Source organism: Palaemon carinicauda, chromosome 22 (assembly GCF_036898095.1).
Source record: "Palaemon carinicauda isolate YSFRI2023 chromosome 22, ASM3689809v2, whole genome shotgun sequence".
NCBI classification, from domain to species: domain Eukaryota; kingdom Metazoa; phylum Arthropoda; class Malacostraca; order Decapoda; family Palaemonidae; genus Palaemon; species Palaemon carinicauda.
The window spans coordinates 36,585,440-36,605,266 of NC_090746.1; the positions used below are offsets into that span (position 1 = coordinate 36,585,440).

At 39.7% G+C, this 19,827-nt stretch overlaps 2 protein-coding genes across 2 annotated transcripts in view; one reads left to right on the plus strand and one right to left on the minus strand.

Moving 5' to 3' along the window:
- ND-20 (NADH dehydrogenase (ubiquinone) 20 kDa subunit) overlaps positions 1-8,608 on the minus strand; it is a 62,456-nt gene extending 53,848 nt beyond the window's left edge. Inside the window, exon 1 of the mRNA XM_068346134.1 lies at positions 8,537-8,608. Coding sequence (XP_068202235.1) covers positions 8,537-8,549 — 13 coding nt within the window. The 5' untranslated portion in view covers positions 8,550-8,608. The remainder of the gene's footprint in view (positions 1-8,536) is intronic.
- A 9,693-nt stretch (positions 8,609-18,301) lies between these two features.
- Positions 18,302-19,426, plus strand: LOC137615841 (uncharacterized). The gene has a single exon (XM_068345532.1). The coding sequence runs from the start codon at positions 18,302-18,304 to the stop codon at positions 19,424-19,426; it is 1,125 nt and encodes a 374-aa protein (XP_068201633.1).
- Positions 19,427-19,827: the final 401 nt, after the last annotated feature.

Consider the following 19,827-nt stretch of genomic DNA (forward strand, 5'->3'; position numbering starts at 1 on the left):
TGACTAGTCTGCTGCGGGCGAGTGGCGGTAACCACAGTGGGTTGCGGAGGCTGACGCACCGTGTCAAAATACGGCAGCTTAACTCCACCCTCCTGTTGTTGTGGTAGCACACGCACGTCAACGGAGGGTTCCGTGCGTCTGTGAACGTCAGCATGCGTCTGGCAGGGTCGACTGCACATGGGTGGAGGAGCTCTCACAGCTGGAGTGTGGGAGCAGGCAGCCACAGCGTCTGCTAGGCGCACAACCGTGGTAGGTTGTAGGCTAACGGGTGCGTCTGTGAACATCAGCATGCGTCTGGCAGGGTCGACTGCGCATGGGTGGAGGAGCTCTCACAGCTGGAGTGTGGGAGCAGGCAGCCACAGCTTCTGCTGGGCGCACAACCGTGGTAGGTTGTAGGCTAACGGGTGCAGCGTCAACCTTCTCCGCACGATACTCCTGCAAAAAAGATGCTAACTGTGTCTGCATAGACTGTAGCAAAGACCACTTAGGGTCTACAGCAGCAGGTGCGGCAACAGACGGTGTTACTGCCTGTTGCGGTACCGCTTTACCTCTCTTAGGAGGTGTGCAGTCATCGGAAGACTGCAGCGAGTCCGAACTGACCCAGTGGCTACACCTGGGCCGTTGGACTTGCGCGGAAGGGACCGACTTGCACTTAATAAGCTGCGAGACCTTGGTCCAAGGTTTCTTACGAGAAACCTCTTCCGCAGACGAGAAGTAAATGGGCTCTCTCATCTTTGTGTGGGTGGGGCTATCTTGGGTAGATACGCCCGAAACCACGGAGGGAAAAACGTCTGTTCGTTGATCAAGGCCTGACGAACCCATAAGTCGTTCGACATTACTTCTCCCCTGGGCTTGGGAGCTTGCAAGAGGTCCCGGACTAGGTGAACGACAGGCACGAACAGACGAACCCTCGGACGCAACACTGTAACACTGCGCATATCACTTTATCACTTTGATTTTCTGTTTTGCACTTATTTCACTGAAATCGAAACTTTTACTGATTTCTACCTGAAACACGCAATCCTACCCTTCATTAAAAGGTAGTAATTGCGAAAACAGTCGTATAATGCAACAGAAAACATATATAAAGATAAAGAATTCAGTGGCTGGGAAAGAGACTAAACACCATTTCAAATAAACTACGTTTACAATCTCTCACCGCACATTGCCTGGGAACAAGAATAAAACCCTAGAAACGTTTTACCTTCTTCCCCTACAGCGACTAGGGAGGAGAGTAAAACGAGAACAACGTTACCCGCTTGAACGAAACGTTTTTTCTCCTCTCTCCCCCTCCGTCTCTATCTCTCTCTTTCTCTCTAGATTTCGCACCTGAGAGAAGAGCCCAATTATATATCGTCAAAACATGTTATTTGCTAAAGGAAAAAACTGAAAGGTTTTCCAAATAAAAAGTTCCTTTAATTTAGAATTTAAACCATTTAAGCTAAGAAAGAATGAACGAAACGCTAGAATCGGTTTACTCTTACTGCAAAGTGAAACCGTGATACACTCTCTCTCTATCGTAACGATAGAGCGCAAGTTGAACGTCCTGAACGTCAACAACTGCGTAGACTAAAAAACTAAACGTTAGTTCATCTTTGAAAACAGTACGAGACTATCAAAGAAATTCTTTCATAAAACATTAAATTTAAAAAGTTTTAAATTCTTTAAAGGTTAAATACGATATAACGGGCTCAACGTTGATTAACTTCGGTTCCAAGTTAGGACCGCCTACCAGGAAAGGTCGCATATAAACAAAACATAAAAATTTATTTTTATATGTTTATAATAAAGGGAAAGTTAATCGAAGAGGCCTAATAAAGGCGGAGAGATATAAAATCTATAGATCTATAACGTGTTAAGCAAAATTACTAAAAACCTAAACACACTTCCGTCTAAGGGAAGGGTCGGCCATTTAAAAGTGAAAGAGAGTCCATACTCTCTTTGTCACCATAATTAAATCTATCCAAAACGAGTTCAAGTTTTGAAATGAAGATAAAACCCCTGCATAGCGAAAGCTCAAAACTGGAATAATGTACTTCACCAAATAGTTGTGAAAACAAATCCAGTTAGTAACAGCGTATTTAGTAGGTCTTGCCAGTGGCACGACAGAGAGAAAATTGGTTCTGTGTTGACATCGAGTACTTGAGTACCTACTTGACAGATGGCGCTGTTGACGTACACCCCCACCTGTATAGCGATCGCTGGCGTATTCCGCCCGTAGGTTTTTCTGTCGGGCAGCAGAGCTGACAGCTATATGATCATCGGGTAAGTTTAATATTGAAAATTAGAATTTAAAACATTTAAGCTAAGAAAGAATGAACAAAACGTCAGAATCGATTTACTCTTACTGCAAAGTGAAACCGTGATACACTCTCTCTATCGTAATGATAGAGCGCATGTTGAACGTCCTGAACGTCAACAACTGCGTAGCCTAAAAAACTAAACGTTAGTTCATCTTTGAAAACAGTACGAAGACTATCAAAGAAATTCTTTCATAAAACATTACATTTAAAAAGTTTTAAATTCTTTAAAGGCTAAATACGATATAACGGGCTCAACGTTGATTAACTTCGGTTCCAAGTTAGGACCGCCTACTATCAGGAAAGGTCGCATATAAACAAAACATTAAAATTTATTTTTATATGTTTATAATAAATGGAAAGTTAATCGAAGAGGCCTAATAAAGGCGGAGAGATATAAAATATATAGATCTATAACGTGATAAGAAAAATTACTAAAAACCTAAACACACTTCCGTCTAAGGGAAGGGTCGGCCATTAAAGTGAAAGAAAGTCCATACTCTCTTTGTCACCATAATTAAATCTATCCAAAACGAGTTCAAGTTTTGAGATGAAGATAAAACACCTGCATAGCGAAAGCTCAAAACTAGAATAGTGTACTTCACCAAATAGTTGTGAAAACAAATCCAGTTAGTAACAGCGAATTAGTAGGTCTTGCCGGTAGCCCGACAGAGAGAAAATTGAGTTCTGTGTTTACATTGAGTACTGAGTACCTGCACGACAGATGGCGCTGTTGAAGTACACCCCCTACCTGCATAGCGATCGCTGGCGGATTTTTTACGTAGAGTTTTCTGTCGAGCAACAGAGTTGCAGCTTATATAATCACCGGCTAAGTTTAATATTGAAAATGTAATTTTACCCAATAACATTATATATAATGGTTCTTGTTTCGCCATTAGCTCGCTTCGCACGCATGAAAATAAAACATCAAGCTCGTATGTACTGGCAAGCGGTAATGTTGAGCTGAGCACGCTAACATTAGTAATGTTACGCTAACATTACCAACGTTAAATATAATGGTTCTTGTTCCTCACTTACGATCACAGGAAAATAAAACATGACCCTCGTATGCATTGGCAATTGGTAATGCTGAGTTTCGCACTCTAACAAAATACAGTGATACCTCTAGATACGAAAGTTTCTGCTTACGAAAAATTCAGGATGCGAAAAGTGATTCGAAGATTTTTATGCCCCAGTATACGAATAAAATTTCAGGATACGAAAACCTTACGAGATCCCAACTCTTCGCCGAGAGTAATTTTAAAAAGCGCGCGCCGCCAGACTTTGAACTTGGGTAGACTCACTTACAGCCTCCCGCTCACCCATTGGTTATCTCCCTACTCAGACGCTAGCTGACGCCATAAGATCCTGCTTTCCTATTGGTCGGCAACTATCCAAGCTTGCTTATGCACGGGCGTTCATCTCTCTCTCTCTCTTTTCGTTCCGACCGCGGTATCGTTAACAGACATTGTGTGCTTTCGCCTGTTTGACATAGTGTTAATATACAGTACATTCGTACGCCACGTGTTATCTTTATTAAACATTCGTTACTGTGCACTGTACTGTATTAGTGTTTACTATACATAGTACTGTATATAACGTACGTAGTGTATTATATTATGTATTACTGTAGCCATGGGTCCCAAGAATGTTGCCGAAGGAAAGAAGAAGACGACGATGCTCTCGATGGATACGAAACTTGAAATCGTAAAAAAGTACGAGTCTGGCACACGTTTAAGTGCGATCGCCAAGGAGTATGGCCGGAATCCATCTACGATAGGCACCATCCTGAAGCAGAAGGCGGCCATCAAAGCAGCGACACCTTCTAAGGGCGTCACTATTTTCTCCAACAAGAGAACCCACGTACATGACGAGATGGAGAGGCTGCTTCTTGTGTGGATCAAGGACAAAGAGATCTCAGGAGACACCATCACTGAGACTACAATTTGCCAGAAGGCCTCCGCCATTTTCGGTGATCTTGTGCGTTCTCAGGCCGAAGAAGGGGCAGGAGAAGGAACATCCCAGCAGGAACCCCCAGAGTTCAAGGCTTCTCGTGGGTGGTTCGAGAAATTCAAGAAAAGGACTGGCATTCATTCAATGGTACGGCATGGGGAGGCAGCCAGCTCGGACACGAAGGCCGCCGAAGCCTTTGTTAAAACGTTTGATGAGTTGACTCTGCAGGAAGGCTACAGTTCGCAGCAAGTTTTCAATTGCGACGAAACTGGACTTTTCTGGAAAAAAATGCCTCGTCGGACGTTCATCACGGCGGAGGAGAAGAGGCTACCCGGACATAAGCCTATGAAGGACAGGCTTACCCTTGCTTTTTGTGCAAACGCCAGCGGGGACTGCAAGATAAAGCCCCTGCTGGTGTACCATTCAGAAAATCCCCGAGCCTTCAAAGCCCACAAAGTCATCAAGGAGAACCTTCCCGTGAAGTGGAGGGCGAATGCTAAAGCCGGGGTAACGAGGCAACTTTTCATTGATTGGGTGAATGTCTGCTTCGGTCCGACTGTCCGAAAATATTTGGAAGAAAAGCGCCTCCCTATGAAATGTCTGCTGGTGTTGGACAATGCTCCAGCTCATCCTCCTGGCCTCGAGGAATATCTTCTGGCCGAGTATTCCTTCATAAAGGTCCTATATCTACCGCCTAACACCACCCCTCTCCTCCAGCCCATGGACCAGCAAGTTATTTCAAATTTAAAAAAATTGTACACGAAGCATCTCTTCCAGAGATGTTTCCAAGTCACAGAGAGTACAAACCTCACTCTGCGTGAATTTTGGAAAGATCACTTCAACATCGTGATATGCCTCAAACTCATCGATCTCGCTTGGCAGGAAGTTTCGAGGCGTACCCTGAACTCATCTTGGAGGAAGCTGTGGCCTGATGCTGTCTCTGCACGAGACTTCGAGGGGTTCGGGAAGCCTGGAGGCGAAGCCGAGATCGTTGACGATCCTGAACCAATTCAGCAGTCTGAGGTGGCTGACATCGTATATCTTGGTACGTCCATGGGGCTGGAAGTTAGCGCGGAGGATATAGATGAACTTATCGAGGAGCACCACGAGGAGTTGACGACGGACGACCTGAAGGAGTTGGAGACGATGCAAGTGAGTGATGTTCAAGAGCAGTTCTCTAGCGGTGATGAGGAGGATGTTACACCTTTGAAAACGGCAGACATCAAGGAAATTCTCGCATGTTTCCATAAAATGACAGACTACGTCGAAAAGGAACATCCAGAAAAAGTTTATACCCACCGTGCGCTTCAACACTGCAATGACGTTTGCCTAACGCACTATAGAAATGTGTTGAAAAGTATGCAGAAACAAGCTTCAATGGATAGTTTCTTATTAAAGAGGCCAGCGGTATTAGTAGGCCAAGACAAGGTGAAAGTGAAGAAAAGAAACAGAAAAGAGGAAGGGATGAAGAATTAGAAGGTGAAAGTAAAGAAAAGAAACAGAAAAAAGAAAGTGATAAAGAAGTAGAAGAGATTTAGAAAATATGAAAAACGTAAAGTTATAAAAAAGCAAAAAAAAAAATTCAATTTTAAGTTTTGTTACCGTTAAGTGTTAAAGTAATTTTTTCTTTCATTTTATAGTTTTCCATACGTAATGTTAAGTGTTAATTATTTCTGCCATTTTTTTATTTCGTAAAGTTTAAGTGTTAATGTGTTACTGTAAGTGTGTAAATTACTGTACGTAGTCTGTCACTTGTTACGTTTTCTGCCTTATGCCATCCTCCTCTGCCGCGACTTCGCTATCGGACATCGTCTCAATCAAAAGGTAAGTTTCAACTTTTTTGTTACACTAATTAACTGTAACCTTTTTTTCAGAGTATCAATCCTTAATTTAGGTGTACGTACAGGTAACAATACACCTTCACTGATCCAAATGCTTTACATACAGTACCGTAACTTTTATACAGTAGTAAAGAAAATGGACCGTTTTCTTAGGGCTTGGGGGGGATAACTAGGCTATAACTACATTATTGAATAATCTCATAGTGGTTTCTGGAATGGATTAGGCTGTTTTTAACGATTGGGTTAATTATTGAATGATAGAAATGGCTGCATTGCATGTTTATTACTACAGTTTAGCGTGTTTATGGAAGAAAAAGTGTCTTCTCGTAAGGCTTGGAACGGATTAGGCTATTTACATATAAAACGCGACTCAGGATACGAAACCGTATCCTGAACGGATTACTTTCGTATCCTGAGGCATCACTGTATAATAAAACTAACACATTAAAGTTAAAGAAATTAATGACTTACTTTTATGACCGTGATGTCGTAACTTAGGGGTCAAGGGGGTGTTGTGACTGAGTCTGTGGTGTCTTAAGTGTTTTGCCTTAGATTAGCACTGGAATTGGAACACTGTAAAAGTTGGTATATTACATTACGTAATTTAAGAAAATTATCAACATTGGAATATACCAAAATACTTTCAAGTATGGATTACTGAAGATGATACAATTTTCTAATACAGTACTTAGATCGTAAAATACGCAAAAGACGACACTTGAACTAACAAAGAACTGACTAGGGGAAAGGTTTCCACGGAAAAGGGCTTGTTGGAAGGTGGGGGTAGGGAAATATTAAACCCCCTGTGCAAACTTTACATATGTATGGGTTCGTGATTGGTTAACGGAAAAGCAACGGAGTCTAGAGAGTAAACATGAATGAACAGAATGGGAAACTTGTCCAGAGCAAGTATTTATGTGAAATCTGGGAGTGACAAGGTAATAACAAAATGTATAAAAGTAATATATGAAGATAAAATTTAAAGTATCATAAATAATATTTGATGGGTATATGAAATGAGGTGATTTTATAAGGTATCGGATAATAAAATAAGTAATACTGGGGTCAAACGTAATATGTCTATGAGGGTATTACATAACTAATCAAGTAATAGACTTGAACAGAGCTGGTAGAGAGAAGAACAGTTACATTTCACGATTAAAGAAGAAGAAATCCTATTGGTGGAGGAAAAGTCTCTGCGCAGAGAGGTGGAGTTTTTGCGCAGAAAGTCGAAACCTGCTACGTACAAACGTACGTACAAGAGCGTCTACAACGGGCAAGTAGAATGAGAAAAATTAAATGAAAAAGACTGCTAATGTTTGCATGATACGTTAACATTTGATCTACTGTACATTACACGTTGGCAGCACTGGTTACTGTATTTTTTCATGAGACTTAGTCTTTGCAACGGCGCCTCCAAAGTATATCCAGCTATACTGTTTTGTATTTTCCTCTGTTTATTATACATTCAAGAAGGTAATATATAGAGAAGAAAAGGCTTGTTTTACGATTATATATCGTTTCCCCACCCAAAACCCCGAATTCCCACTGGGGGTCCCCCATTATCGTAGGATATAGATATATATATATTTCTGAAACTATTCATTTGCGACGGGAACGAGTGTCATTTTCCAAGAGAGCGTAATTTTTTCTATAAGAAAACGTAGTTTTTTTTCCTAGGTTACATTGCCCTGTAATACACTACAATAATACCTATTTTTCCAACTGGTTATCTTGTGCTCATTTCCCATTTCTGACCATTACTATAGCTGTAAATCAATCGTTTGACATTTCCCCACACAAAAAACTGCGGTTTCTCACTGGGGTCCCTCTCAATTGTCTTTATATAAGGGGGTTCAAAAACACATGAACGGGTGGTTTGCTCCAATAATTCTGGTCAGAAATGGAGGGTGTATGTATGATAGCAGCCACTTTTATGTATGTTGACGGCTCACTAAGAATACGGGAGTGTAAGGGGATTTCACGGGGCCTTAGCACCCCTTTTAAGTAAGTAGGTAAGGACATGGCTTGTAAGTTAGGTTAGGGGGGGGGGGGGTTTAAGTTAGTTGGTATCCATATTTTATGCTCGCTGGAGGAACTGGCCAACGATATACAAAGGCTCCCACAAATGCATAAAAGAGATCATATATTTACTGTGGAAAATGTACCAATAGGTAAAGTTTTCTGTTTAAATTTGAGGTTCTACCAAAGTGGGGTCATGAAATTATAGCAAAGGCTGAATTTCGCTTACATTTGTCATACAACCCGGCTGTATATGGTACCGTAGCCGATATTCTGATATTGGCAGCAAGGCTTTCGCGGCAAATTAATCTTTACTTCACTTCTCGACAAGGATATATGATTTGAATCTAAACTTAATAGCATAGTAATATACATTTATATATATATACATTACATACAACTCATAGCAATTGCACCTACTTGTGAGAGCCATCTTGGATGTTGTTATATGACCGACTAATGTTACAAAAGTCAGCTGTAGGTTGCGTTCTTTATTATAAATAAGATCGAGTTACATTATCATTCATTATCATAATTACTTTATTTTCAGTGCGGAGAAAATTTGTATACTGTTTGTAATTGGTTATTATGTGTATTTTTCTGATTAATTTCAAACTGTCACAAAATTAATAACTATAATGAAGAAATTCAGTGATGCCATGAATTTTTTTTAATAATCCAACTTAGATGCATAATTAAATTAAATATCTGAATATATTCTTAATCTGTTTATTCATCCAGATTGATAATTCACTTTTTTTTTAATTCTTCAAAAAAAAATGAACGCGTCCATTAAATAATTCCGGCTACATCGTACCATCTAGTTTGTATTATTATCATTATTATTATTATTATTATTATTATTATTATTATTATTATTATTGTTGTGATTTTCACCAGTTTATTATATTTGCCCGATGTTCTGGGCGGATCGCAAGGCCTTGAAGAGGCAAGACTCGCCAAAACCTTCCAGGATTTAATTAAAATACGGCGATAAAATTTACAATTTTATTACAAAAATAAACTCTGATAAAGACAAACAACATTCTTAAGCATTCACAAGACTCACTGAAAAACAAGACTGACCCTAGGTAATGTAGCATGTGCTCTTCAAGCACAAAGTCCACACCGGACTCATTAACAAACTGAAAATAGTGCCAATTCGAATTCAATACACAACGAATCACACACCAAATATCCCTATTCTTATTTAACTCAGGATTCAGATCCCCAATCACAAGGATCTCTACACTAAACTGCGATATAAAACTAAACGTCTTGCACTCAAACTTCTACTACAACCAACCTGGTAGAAAAGGTAGAGAGGAGAGATAACAATTAGAGGGGACTTACTTCGGTTGGGGACGTTGGATCAAAGAGGACGAGCTATCCTTGCAACCCCCGACGTCACCTTTTTGGCGCAATTTGCCCTGAACCTAAATTTCTACATTGGATTTTTTTAACATGTTACAACAGAATGACTTTATTTTTCCTAATCTTAAATTACCAGCAATTGATTTTATTAGTCTCAGCGCCTTCCTACCAGGTGGTTTCCTTTTTTGGCTCTAAACGTTCACGTCTGGAACTACATTCATTCGCCCGCGAGTTTCTCCTCTCCCTCCAATTTGACGTAGTCGTAGGCGGAGTCAAATGGCGGGAATTTCGATTGATCGGGTCGAAATTCCCGACAATTATTATTATTATTATTATTATTATTATTATCAGCCAAGCTACAACCCTAATTGGAAAAGCAAGATGCTATAAGCCCAAGGGCTCCAACAGGGAAAAATAGCTCAGTGAGGAAAGGAAATAAAAAAATGATTGGAACAAATTAACAATAAATCATTCTAAAAACAGTAACAACGTCAAAATAGACATTTCCTATATAAACTATTAACAACGTCAAATACATATACTGTATGTCATATATAAATTATAAAAAGACTCATGTCAGCCTGGTCAACATAAAAACATTTGCTCCGACTTTGAACTTTTGAAGTTCTACTGATTCAACTACCCGATTAGAAAGATCATTCCACAACTTGGTAACAGCTGGAATAAAACTTCTAGAACACTGTGTAGTATTGAGCCTCATGATGGAGAAGGCCTAGTTATTAGAATTAACTGCCTGCCTAGTATTACGAACAGGATAGTATTGTCCAGGGAGATCTGAATGTAAAGGATGGTCAGAGTTATGAAAAATCTTATGCAACAAGCATAATGAACTAATTGAACGACGGTGCCAAAGATTGATATCTAGATCAGGAATAAGAAATTTAATAGACCGTAAGTTTCTATCCAACAAAGTAAAATGAGAATCAGCAGCTGAACACCAGACAGGAGAACAATACTCAAAACAAGGTAGAATGAAAGGATTAAAACACTTCTTCAGAATAGATTGATCACCGAAAATCTTAAAAGACTTTCCCAATAAGCCAATTTTTTGTGCAATTGAAGAAGACACAGACCTAATGTGTTTCTCAAAAGTAAATTTGCTGTCAAGAATCACACCTAAAATTTTAAGTCATACAAATTTAAAGAAACATTATCAATACTGAGATCCGGATGTTGAGGAGCCACCGTCCTTGACCTACTTACAATCATACTTTGAGTTTTGTTAGGATTCAACTTCATACCCCATAATTTGCACCATGCACTAATTTTAGCTAAATCTCTATTAAGGGATTCACCAACTCCAGATCTACATTCAGTATTATAAATCTAAAAGTTGCAATAAAGTAATGATAAGAAAAACGTTCTGGAAAAGTATTGCTTTACCATCTATTTTGCATAGAACAAGTATTATAAATATAACAGAAACTGAAATAGAGAAACTACAAAGAATAGAGAATGGGGTATACAGGAAGATTTTAAGTGCCACTAAAAGCACAGCTAATACTACTCTAAGAGGTGAGAAAGGTGCATCTTCTATGAAAGCAAGGGTGATGGATGGGAAGCTGCAATACTTTAAAATCGTACCCTGAATGGGAAGAGGGAATTACTGAAAACAGTTATCCTGGATATTCAAGAAAAAGAAGGAAGATGGTGGAAACAACCTGCAAAGTACTTAGAAGAATTAGGTATAGGCATAAGAGTGTTAAGAAGAATGAACAAGGCAGAAATAAAATCAGAAACAAGAAAGTTGGATACTGAAAAGTGGAAAGAAGAAATAGAAAGTAAAGTGAGCTTAGAAATATATAGAACGTGGAAGAAAGACATTAAAGAAGAGTTACTTTATGACAATACATTTACTTCAGTGATATTGTTTTAGAACAAGAACTAATACGTTAAAACAAAATATTGTAAATAGACACAATGGGGGGGAGGTATAAATTGTAATTTTTGTGAAAATGAGGTTGATAAATTTTTTGTTGTTTTGCCAGGAATATAGAAAAGAAAGGAATGAAGTAATTGAGCAACAACAACAATACGAGGAAGACCTAAAGAAAATAGTAGGATTATTTTCATTTAGTGAAACAAATATAAAAAAGAAAAAAGAATTATTAAACCTGATGTGGAAGAAAAGACAAAACAGTGCAAGAAGATAAACTTTGGAGGCACCGTTGTAAGGGCTACGCCTCACCCCAGAACCTGAAGCTGAACAGAAACGGAAATGGAGAAACTACAAAGAATAGAGAATGGGGTATACAGGAAGATTTTAGGTGCCACTAAAAGCACAGCTAATACTACTCTAAGAGGGGAGATAGGTGCATCTTCTAGGAAAGCAAGGGTGGTTGATGGTAAGCTGCAGTACTTAAATCGTACTCTGAGTGGGAAGAAGGAAATACTGAAAAAAAATTATCTTGGATATTCAAGAAAAAGAAGGAAGATGGTGGAAACAACCTGCAAAGTATTTAGAAGAATTGAGTATAGACATAAGACAGATAAGAAGAATGAACAAGGCAGAAATAAAATCGGAAACCAGAGAATGGGACGCTGAAAAGTGGAAAGAAGCAATAGAAAGTAAAGTGAACTTAGAAATATATAGAACGTGGAAGAAAGAAATTAAAGAAGAGTTACTTTATGACAATACATTTGCTTCAGTGATATTTTTTAGAGCAAGAACTAATACGTTAAAACTAAATATTGTAAATAGACACAACGGGGGGAATGTAAACTGTAATTTTTGTGAAAAAGAGGAGTAAGAGTTGATACATTTTTTGTTGTTTTCCCAGGAATATAGAAAAGAAAGGAATGAAGTAATTGAGCTACAACAACCATACGAGGAATACCTAAAGAAAATAGTAGCCTAGGATTATTTATGTTTAGTGAAACAATTATAGAAAAGAAAAAGGAAGTATTAAACCTGATGTGGAGATAAAGACAAAAAAGTATAAGAAGATAAACTTTGGAGGCGCTGTTGCAAAGACTATGCCTCACCCCTGAACCAGAACCAGAACCGTTAAGGCACGGCCACACAAAGTCAATAGCATTAGTAGAAAAAATATCACATTGATAAAAAATATTGTAATAGAATCACTGGTATTTGTAGATGATATAATGTTTCCCACAGGAAGGAAAGAAGGTATAGAAAGTGCCATAAGTAATTGTCATAACTTGGAGACCCTAAGGGCTCGGCCAGACCAAGCGCTATGAGCGGTGAGGTTAGCAGCATGACTCGGGCGGCAAGCCAGCGACAAATTGTTGGGTGGCCACACCGGAACCGCCACACCTCTCTTGCCTCCTCCACTCCCAGTCCCAGCTTTCGAAGATAGCCTTCCTCGTAAACATGACGATGGTGTTTGAGTAGGAAATTACATCCGATTGAAAATCGTTATTTTAATCTGAACTATAAATTACGCAAGAGTCTGGATTCACGATTTTAATAAACAGAGAAGGGAAAATAAGTTAATTTTGAAATTAATGTTGTCAGTCTCGTTTGTACGGCGACAGATTTAATGAATATCTCCATATTTCACAAGTCTTTTGATTCTTTGATGGCAACATCCTTCCTGGATTTAGGCTCAAAAAACAAATGTCGAACTATAGACAACCTCAATCTCTCTCTTACCAGGTATTATAATTGCTTCAAATATGATAAAGTTTGTGGAGAATTTTTTATATGTGTGTTCTGAGTGGGAACTTAGTCCGGGAAAGTCTCCTTATAACAGTTACATAAAGTTCAACAGGGGAGAATATGAGTACTTACTCTCGGGGCACAAACACCCTGCTAATACTTTACTGTCACAATTCACTAACCATCACTCTTAAATACAAAAGGGAAATTTACTGTCCAGAGGCCGGAGAACTCCACACGTAGAATTTGCAATAATTTATGGCCTACTCTAGCTTTGTCAGGTCTATAGTCATCTCATTCTCAGGCTCTGTCCCAGCTACCCCAATGAGATGCTGGACAGGTATTTTACGTTAATGTAAGTAAGACAAAATCCAAAATGGGAGCAGTGATGTAAAGTAGTTTAAAAGTTTAAAGATAAGGATCTTTACCTTCGAAGCAAATATATTAATGCAAAGTTCCTCGCTGTTACCACCTATAGACTTACTTAGGTTTTACTCTTTAAATATTCCCAGTTTAAACATTTAATAATTGAGGGAGCAAAAAATACTAAAGAGGTTTAATTAACCTAATATTGATTTATTCACAAATTTACATTAAAACAAAACGGACATCTTAACAACACAAAAAATGGTATCAAAAGAAATGCAATTCAAATAATGAAAATGGTGGGTTAGACACATGGTCTGCAACAATCAAAAATCAAAATGGGGTCTGGCACGTGGCCCACGTGACCCAGAGACTATGCTAGTCTCAAACCAGAAATGATAACAGAAAAATATTTACACACAATCCCACCGCACACAGTCCGAATAGTGTAAAAGCCAGGTTCCCTATAAAGTTAAAATTAGTCTAAGCTAAAAAATGGGGGATAACTAAATGGCCTTTTGTAGTACCTGCACTCCTTTGAGATTAGTCCTATGCCCGTGGTGGCTGTTGACCTGGTTGTCGCACTAATTGGCACGTTGCACTCTTGCCTGGCTCACCCCAAGAATCCTCGTTTGTGGTAATTAAGGTTCCCAGGTTCCACTCCTTCACAGTCTCCAGCCGGCAGCCACAGGACTCCTTGGTGAGTCACGTTTTGGAAGAGGGGGATGGGGGTGAGCCAGAGGTGCACGGATTCACTGACCAAGTGACCAGGCAGGTCAGTAGGCCAGGGCAGCTTCTAGTTGAATGGGCTCGACGCTAAGGTCGAAGAGATCACCTGGCTTCACCTTTCCAGACAGGTGAGGAGCTTGATGCGCACGGTAATCCATTGGGGGTGCCATATCTGGACTTCAGGACAGGGCAATGTATTGTTGCAAGGAGTGCAGAGGAGGAAGGATTTTGTACTAAATACTTTAGAGAAATCTTGCTGCTCTAAGGGAGTTTATATATACAACAATCCTACCTATTCTGGCTTGCTAAAAATTAATAGTTTAAATGATTAATCAGCAATGGACTGGTGCGATGGGCATACATCTTAAAATTAACAAACCTTAATTGGTATTGAGAAATATAAGATGCATTAATTTAGCAGTATTGGAATCTATATAAAAAATGCAGTTTAGTCATTTAATCTCGACCCATGTAGTTAAGGAAAGAACCAACATACGCTGTGGTTACACTAAGGCCCTCTGATGTGCGTATCTACGCTGTGACGTCACGAGCATGGCGTGCGCCACTGTCAACAAGTTTAAGTTTAGATTAGTCCTCCCTATGTTTGTTAAAGAAAACTAGATGTAGGAGAGAATATTTAAGGGGTAGCTATAGTATTAGTAGAAGAGAGCTAAAAATACGATTAAAAGAAGAAGAGTGAAGAAAATTCTTCACACCCTGGGGATAAAGGGGAGAAAAAAGGGAGAGGGGTTAGTTCCAGCAAATGTGATTCAACTACTTGTTAGTATGAGCGAGATAAGCTTACTGGCTGAATGAAGAGTGAAGTCGTTCTTCACATCAACGTCCGTTTAAAGTTAACAAAACGCTGTTAACGTTAATTGAAATTAATCGAGTCAAAAGTTATGCTTTCACGTGAATTTGGGGAAAATTGAACCCGCAGGGAATGCTTCACGGAAGCGTTAAGTTAAGCATATGATCAGTTTTAACTTTAAACGTACGATGCAATAATAATAGAACGATTAAAAGTACTCAATTCTTCCCACCCTAGGGGTACGGATAGAGCAACCAAAACGTAACCAAAACCAAGTCTGACACCCAACGTTTTACATAAAATGTTTTTACAAATAAAATTACTGGCGTAATGAAAACTTTGTGTTCGTCGAATGGCAAAAGGAGGAAAGTGACTTCCTTCTTAGCGTTAAAATGTGAACAGTTATTTGACACTAGCATGAATGACAAATCGAGACGAACTAGGTCTATGGGGACATCATATTTCTGACAGCTTGGGTCTTGGATGTCGTCTTTAATGAAAACGTTTGCAAGGGGAACATTAGAAACAAAACTTATATTCAGCACGAGCTGAAGGATGTCAGGGGGATTGTAATAAAATGCCAAATTGTCAAGGCAAAAATTAAATTTACGTTTTAAAGTTAAAGCATGGGATTGGCCGAAAAAATGCTGCTGAATGACTTGGTAAAAATGATAAAGGCTTGCAGTTGCGCCATATAAAACTGAATGAAAATAATGAATGATGTTCAATGTACCGTTATCCTTAAGCAAAGTTATTTGTAAACACGCTCTAAGCTCCGGTGCTAAGTCTACATGTGTGACCTTCACTAAATCCACCATCAGCGTAAAAGGTTCCTTTCTGACAACTAAAGTCTTAACCTTGCGATCACGCAGCTCGTTCTGAGAGCGGGTTTCAGATTTTGATGTGGATATTTTAGCGTCACCACGGGTCAGAGCGGAAGTTACTGGCTTAAGAACTGGACAGTCAGGCAACGTGAGCACTGGTCCATGGGATGGTATGACTTTAATGATTGAATCTACAACCGGTACAGGCCTCTGCTGGCCATCACGCACACAGTTAAGTTGGGTGGTATTTGCGCTACCACTTGGGGGGTCCATGTTAAGACGATGAATGGTTTCTCCTCCGGGACGAACTGTCACTGGCGGCAAAGACAAAGGGGCTTGAGGGCGATCAAACGCTGGTGGCTTAAGGTTTGGAGATGAGGACGGAGCACGTGGGACTGACACAAAATTACTAATCGTATGCCGTGTTGGCAACATAGTACTGGAATGTGACGATTGAACAGGTTGGGGAGCTGATGCAAAATTATGAGCATTGTGCTTGACTGCTGATATATTAGAAGTAACAATTAGGGGACTATTAATAGCGTTTACAACAGGACGTGTCACTGAAGGTGTCACCCTCGAAGAAGAATTAGCCTGATCAGCTTTAATTAGTAAATTGGGATGAGCCATGAGGCTATTAAAAGCAATCTCAATTTTACTTGAACAGGCAGCAAGCACTGGATAATTTAATTCAACGATGGGATGGTCGTAATGACGTCTCCAAAAATTCTTGTAATTACAAAGTTCGTCTTTTACTTTACCAATAAGGGTTTTAAAATGATTTACGGCTTCTGGACCCATGCTGGGAAAATCTACAGAAGCCAGAGCATGAAGTGCGAGGTCTGCGTCCTCACAAACAAAGGTGAATGTCAATTCCTGTTCCTTGAGCCTAGCGTTAATCTCCTCGGGGCTGAGCGTTTCCGCCTTAGGCGGTGGAGGGATGTTTACGTTAAACATGAAGTCCGCCATCTTTGTATGACCACGTTTGATGAACGGATTCGTAAAGCAAAACAAAGGACAAATCTGAATGTTCAAAGGAATGTATTAATGAAACTTTACAAATTTGCAAGTGAGATAAATGAATATTTAAATTTACTCATGATGGGGGAATAAGTTAAATGGACAAAAATATAAATCATGAAATTACTTTAAAATTCAAAGTGACCGGGTCCAACAAAGCATACGATGCCCAGGTCACGTGATGTTAAAGACTTTGCTAAAATGAATTATATACGCACGTGGCGATAATGACTAATTAAGTTACTTTAAAGTAAAACATTAGAAAGCACATGGGCTTATGAATGCAAAAAGGTAAATTAAAGTTAAAATAACAGGTCGAGGCTGACACTGTTGTGACAATTTCACAATTACGGGCGCACTAAGGCAGCCACTGATCTATTCAAAATGTAGATAGGCGCACAAGGCAACGACTTTAAAGTGCACTCTCGTGGAGGCTAAACAAAAATGAGATTTCCCTCACGCGGAGGTAAAACAAAAATATCCTCGCTAAAGGACAAAAATAATATCTCCTCGCTAAAGGAAATTAAATGAACTACACGCAGTAATTCACTTACGGTAGCAAACAATTACGCACCCTTAGTTTGGGCTGTAAACAAGATCCACCATCTCGGAACAAACACGTGGAATGAAACGGACTTGGTGGTATTAAGTTTCTACGTTACTCGTAAGAACACTTAAAATTATGTTGCGCCAATTCGCTCTTTAGGACAAGGACACGTGCTAGGTATACGGTGATGTTAGTTAGAAAAGTTAAGGCTGGTTAGGGAAGGTAAACAACACAAAGGAAGGTAGACCAAGGTACAAAATGTTACAAATTAGATGCTTAGCTAGCAAAATTAGTTGACAGAACAAGTACACCGGCGCTCTAGCTGATCAGTAAACACGGGCGTCTGTACAACAAAAACCTTAGTTCAAGTAGCTTAGAACTTTCTGGTATAAGTGGATTCCGCCACACGTGGGTGAACGGATCCGAGACAAAGTGAAGTTCCTACGACAAATTCTAGTCTTTCTGTAGAGAACATTCAAACAACAAATTAACCTGGTTACGTAGTTCTTTCCTTAAACACGTGGTCGATACAAAAACATCATAATGATTGTGGTAATATATGTTCAATGTAGTTTTACATTTATGCTCTCATGTACGTTGTGTTTCTCTGCTTGCATTTACCAGCTTATTATGTTGCTATTTGTGTGTCTTCGTGCATATTATTGCTTGTGGATGTCCCTGTGTTGTCTGGCCCTTACTTTGATGTATTTGTTTGTTATTGTGCATGTAAAGTAGTACGTGTTGTAATAGTGGCTGTTTCTATTGTTTCAGGAGGTGACTCCAGTTTTGTGTGCAATAAAACCTATAACCTATAACAGGTTTTTATTTTCACAACAATTTATTGCACACAAAATAAAAAATTTGAGAGGCCATGGAACGGTTCCTACGTCCAGAACGCTTCGAGGCTGACCCGGATTCTGCAACCGCTGCTAAGGAGTGGACGCACTGGCTGAGGACATTCAACAACTTTTACCAAGCAGTACAGAAGACATCTCCCAGTGCAGACAAACTAATCCTACTCACCAACTACGTTGCTCCTCGAGTGTACGACTACATAGCAGACTGTGACACTTATGTTAAGGCTGAGAAAGCACTGACATCACTGTATGTAAAACCTAGAAATGAGGTATTTGCTAGGCATGTCCTGGCCACACGTAGGCAGGGGTCAGGTGAGTCTCTAGACCAGTTTCTCCAAGCTCTGAAGCTCCTAGCAAAAGACTGTCAGTTCAAAGCAGTGTCAGCAGAGCAGGCGTGTGATAACTATGTTAGAGATGCATTCATCAATGGACTTTCTTCTGGTGCCATTCGTCAAAGACTACTCGAAAATATAACTCTTAACTTGCAAACTGCTTATGAACAGGCACGCACTTTAGAGATGGCTCAGAAACATTCTGCTTCTTATACTACTGTTGAGCCAATTACTGCTGCTGTACCTCAGCCACAAAGTCAGTCAGGTGATTCAGAGTGTTTAGAAAGTAGTGATGAAACTGCTCATCTTGCCGCCACTACTGGCGCCAATCAGTGTTTTTTCTGTGGATTGAAACGGCACCCTCGGTTCAAATGTCCTGCTAGGGAAGCTTTATGTCTAAAGTGTAAGAAACAAGGACATTATGCAAAAGTGTGTAGGTCAGGGAAACCAGTAGGGGATACCTCTGCTGGTAAAACTAAATATTCGGCAGCAACACTGGCTACTGTGTCTGGGGCTGTGCCTAGTAGTCTTAGTAAATCTCTGAGTTGTTTGAAAGTTAATGGTCTCCCTGTTAATGCACTTATTGATACAAGAAGCTCTGAAAATTTTGTGAGTCAGAAGATTGCTAAAGAAAACAACCTAATCATACTTCCTGACGACGGGCACGTCTCCATGGCTGATGCGTCTCTCTCGTCCAAAGTCTTAGGTCTTTGTTGTGTTGATGTGGAGCTGCAAGGACAAATTCATCCTAGTGTAAAACTCAAAGTACTGCCAGCCCTGTGTAGTGATGTAATTTTTTGGGCATGAATTCTTGAAGAATCATTCTGCTCTAGAAATGGCTTTTGGAGGAGCACGCCCACCACTCAAGATATGTGGGCTGGCAGCAGTGAAGTTGGTTGCGCCCGCACTCTTCAGCAATCTGACAGCAGACTGCAGACCCATTGCTGCAAAGTCGAGACATTACTCTCAGGCTGATAAGGAATTTGTCAAAACTGAAATTGGTAGAATGCTACAAGAAGGAATAATAAGACCCAGCCAGTCTCCATGGAGGGCCCAGGTGCTAATCACTGCAGGGCACAATCGCAGGAAGAGAATGGTGATTGATTATTCACAAACTATAAACAGGTTTACTGAGCTGGATGCTTACCCTTTGCCTCGGATCGATGAAACAGTGAATAATGTCTTAAGATATAACGTGTTTAGCACCT

What these genes read in the sequence shown, in the direction of transcription:
- LOC137615841 (XM_068345532.1), top strand. Translation starts at nt 18,302, where the DNA reads ATGGAACGGTTCCTACGTCCAGAACGCTTCGAGGCTGACCCGGATTCT.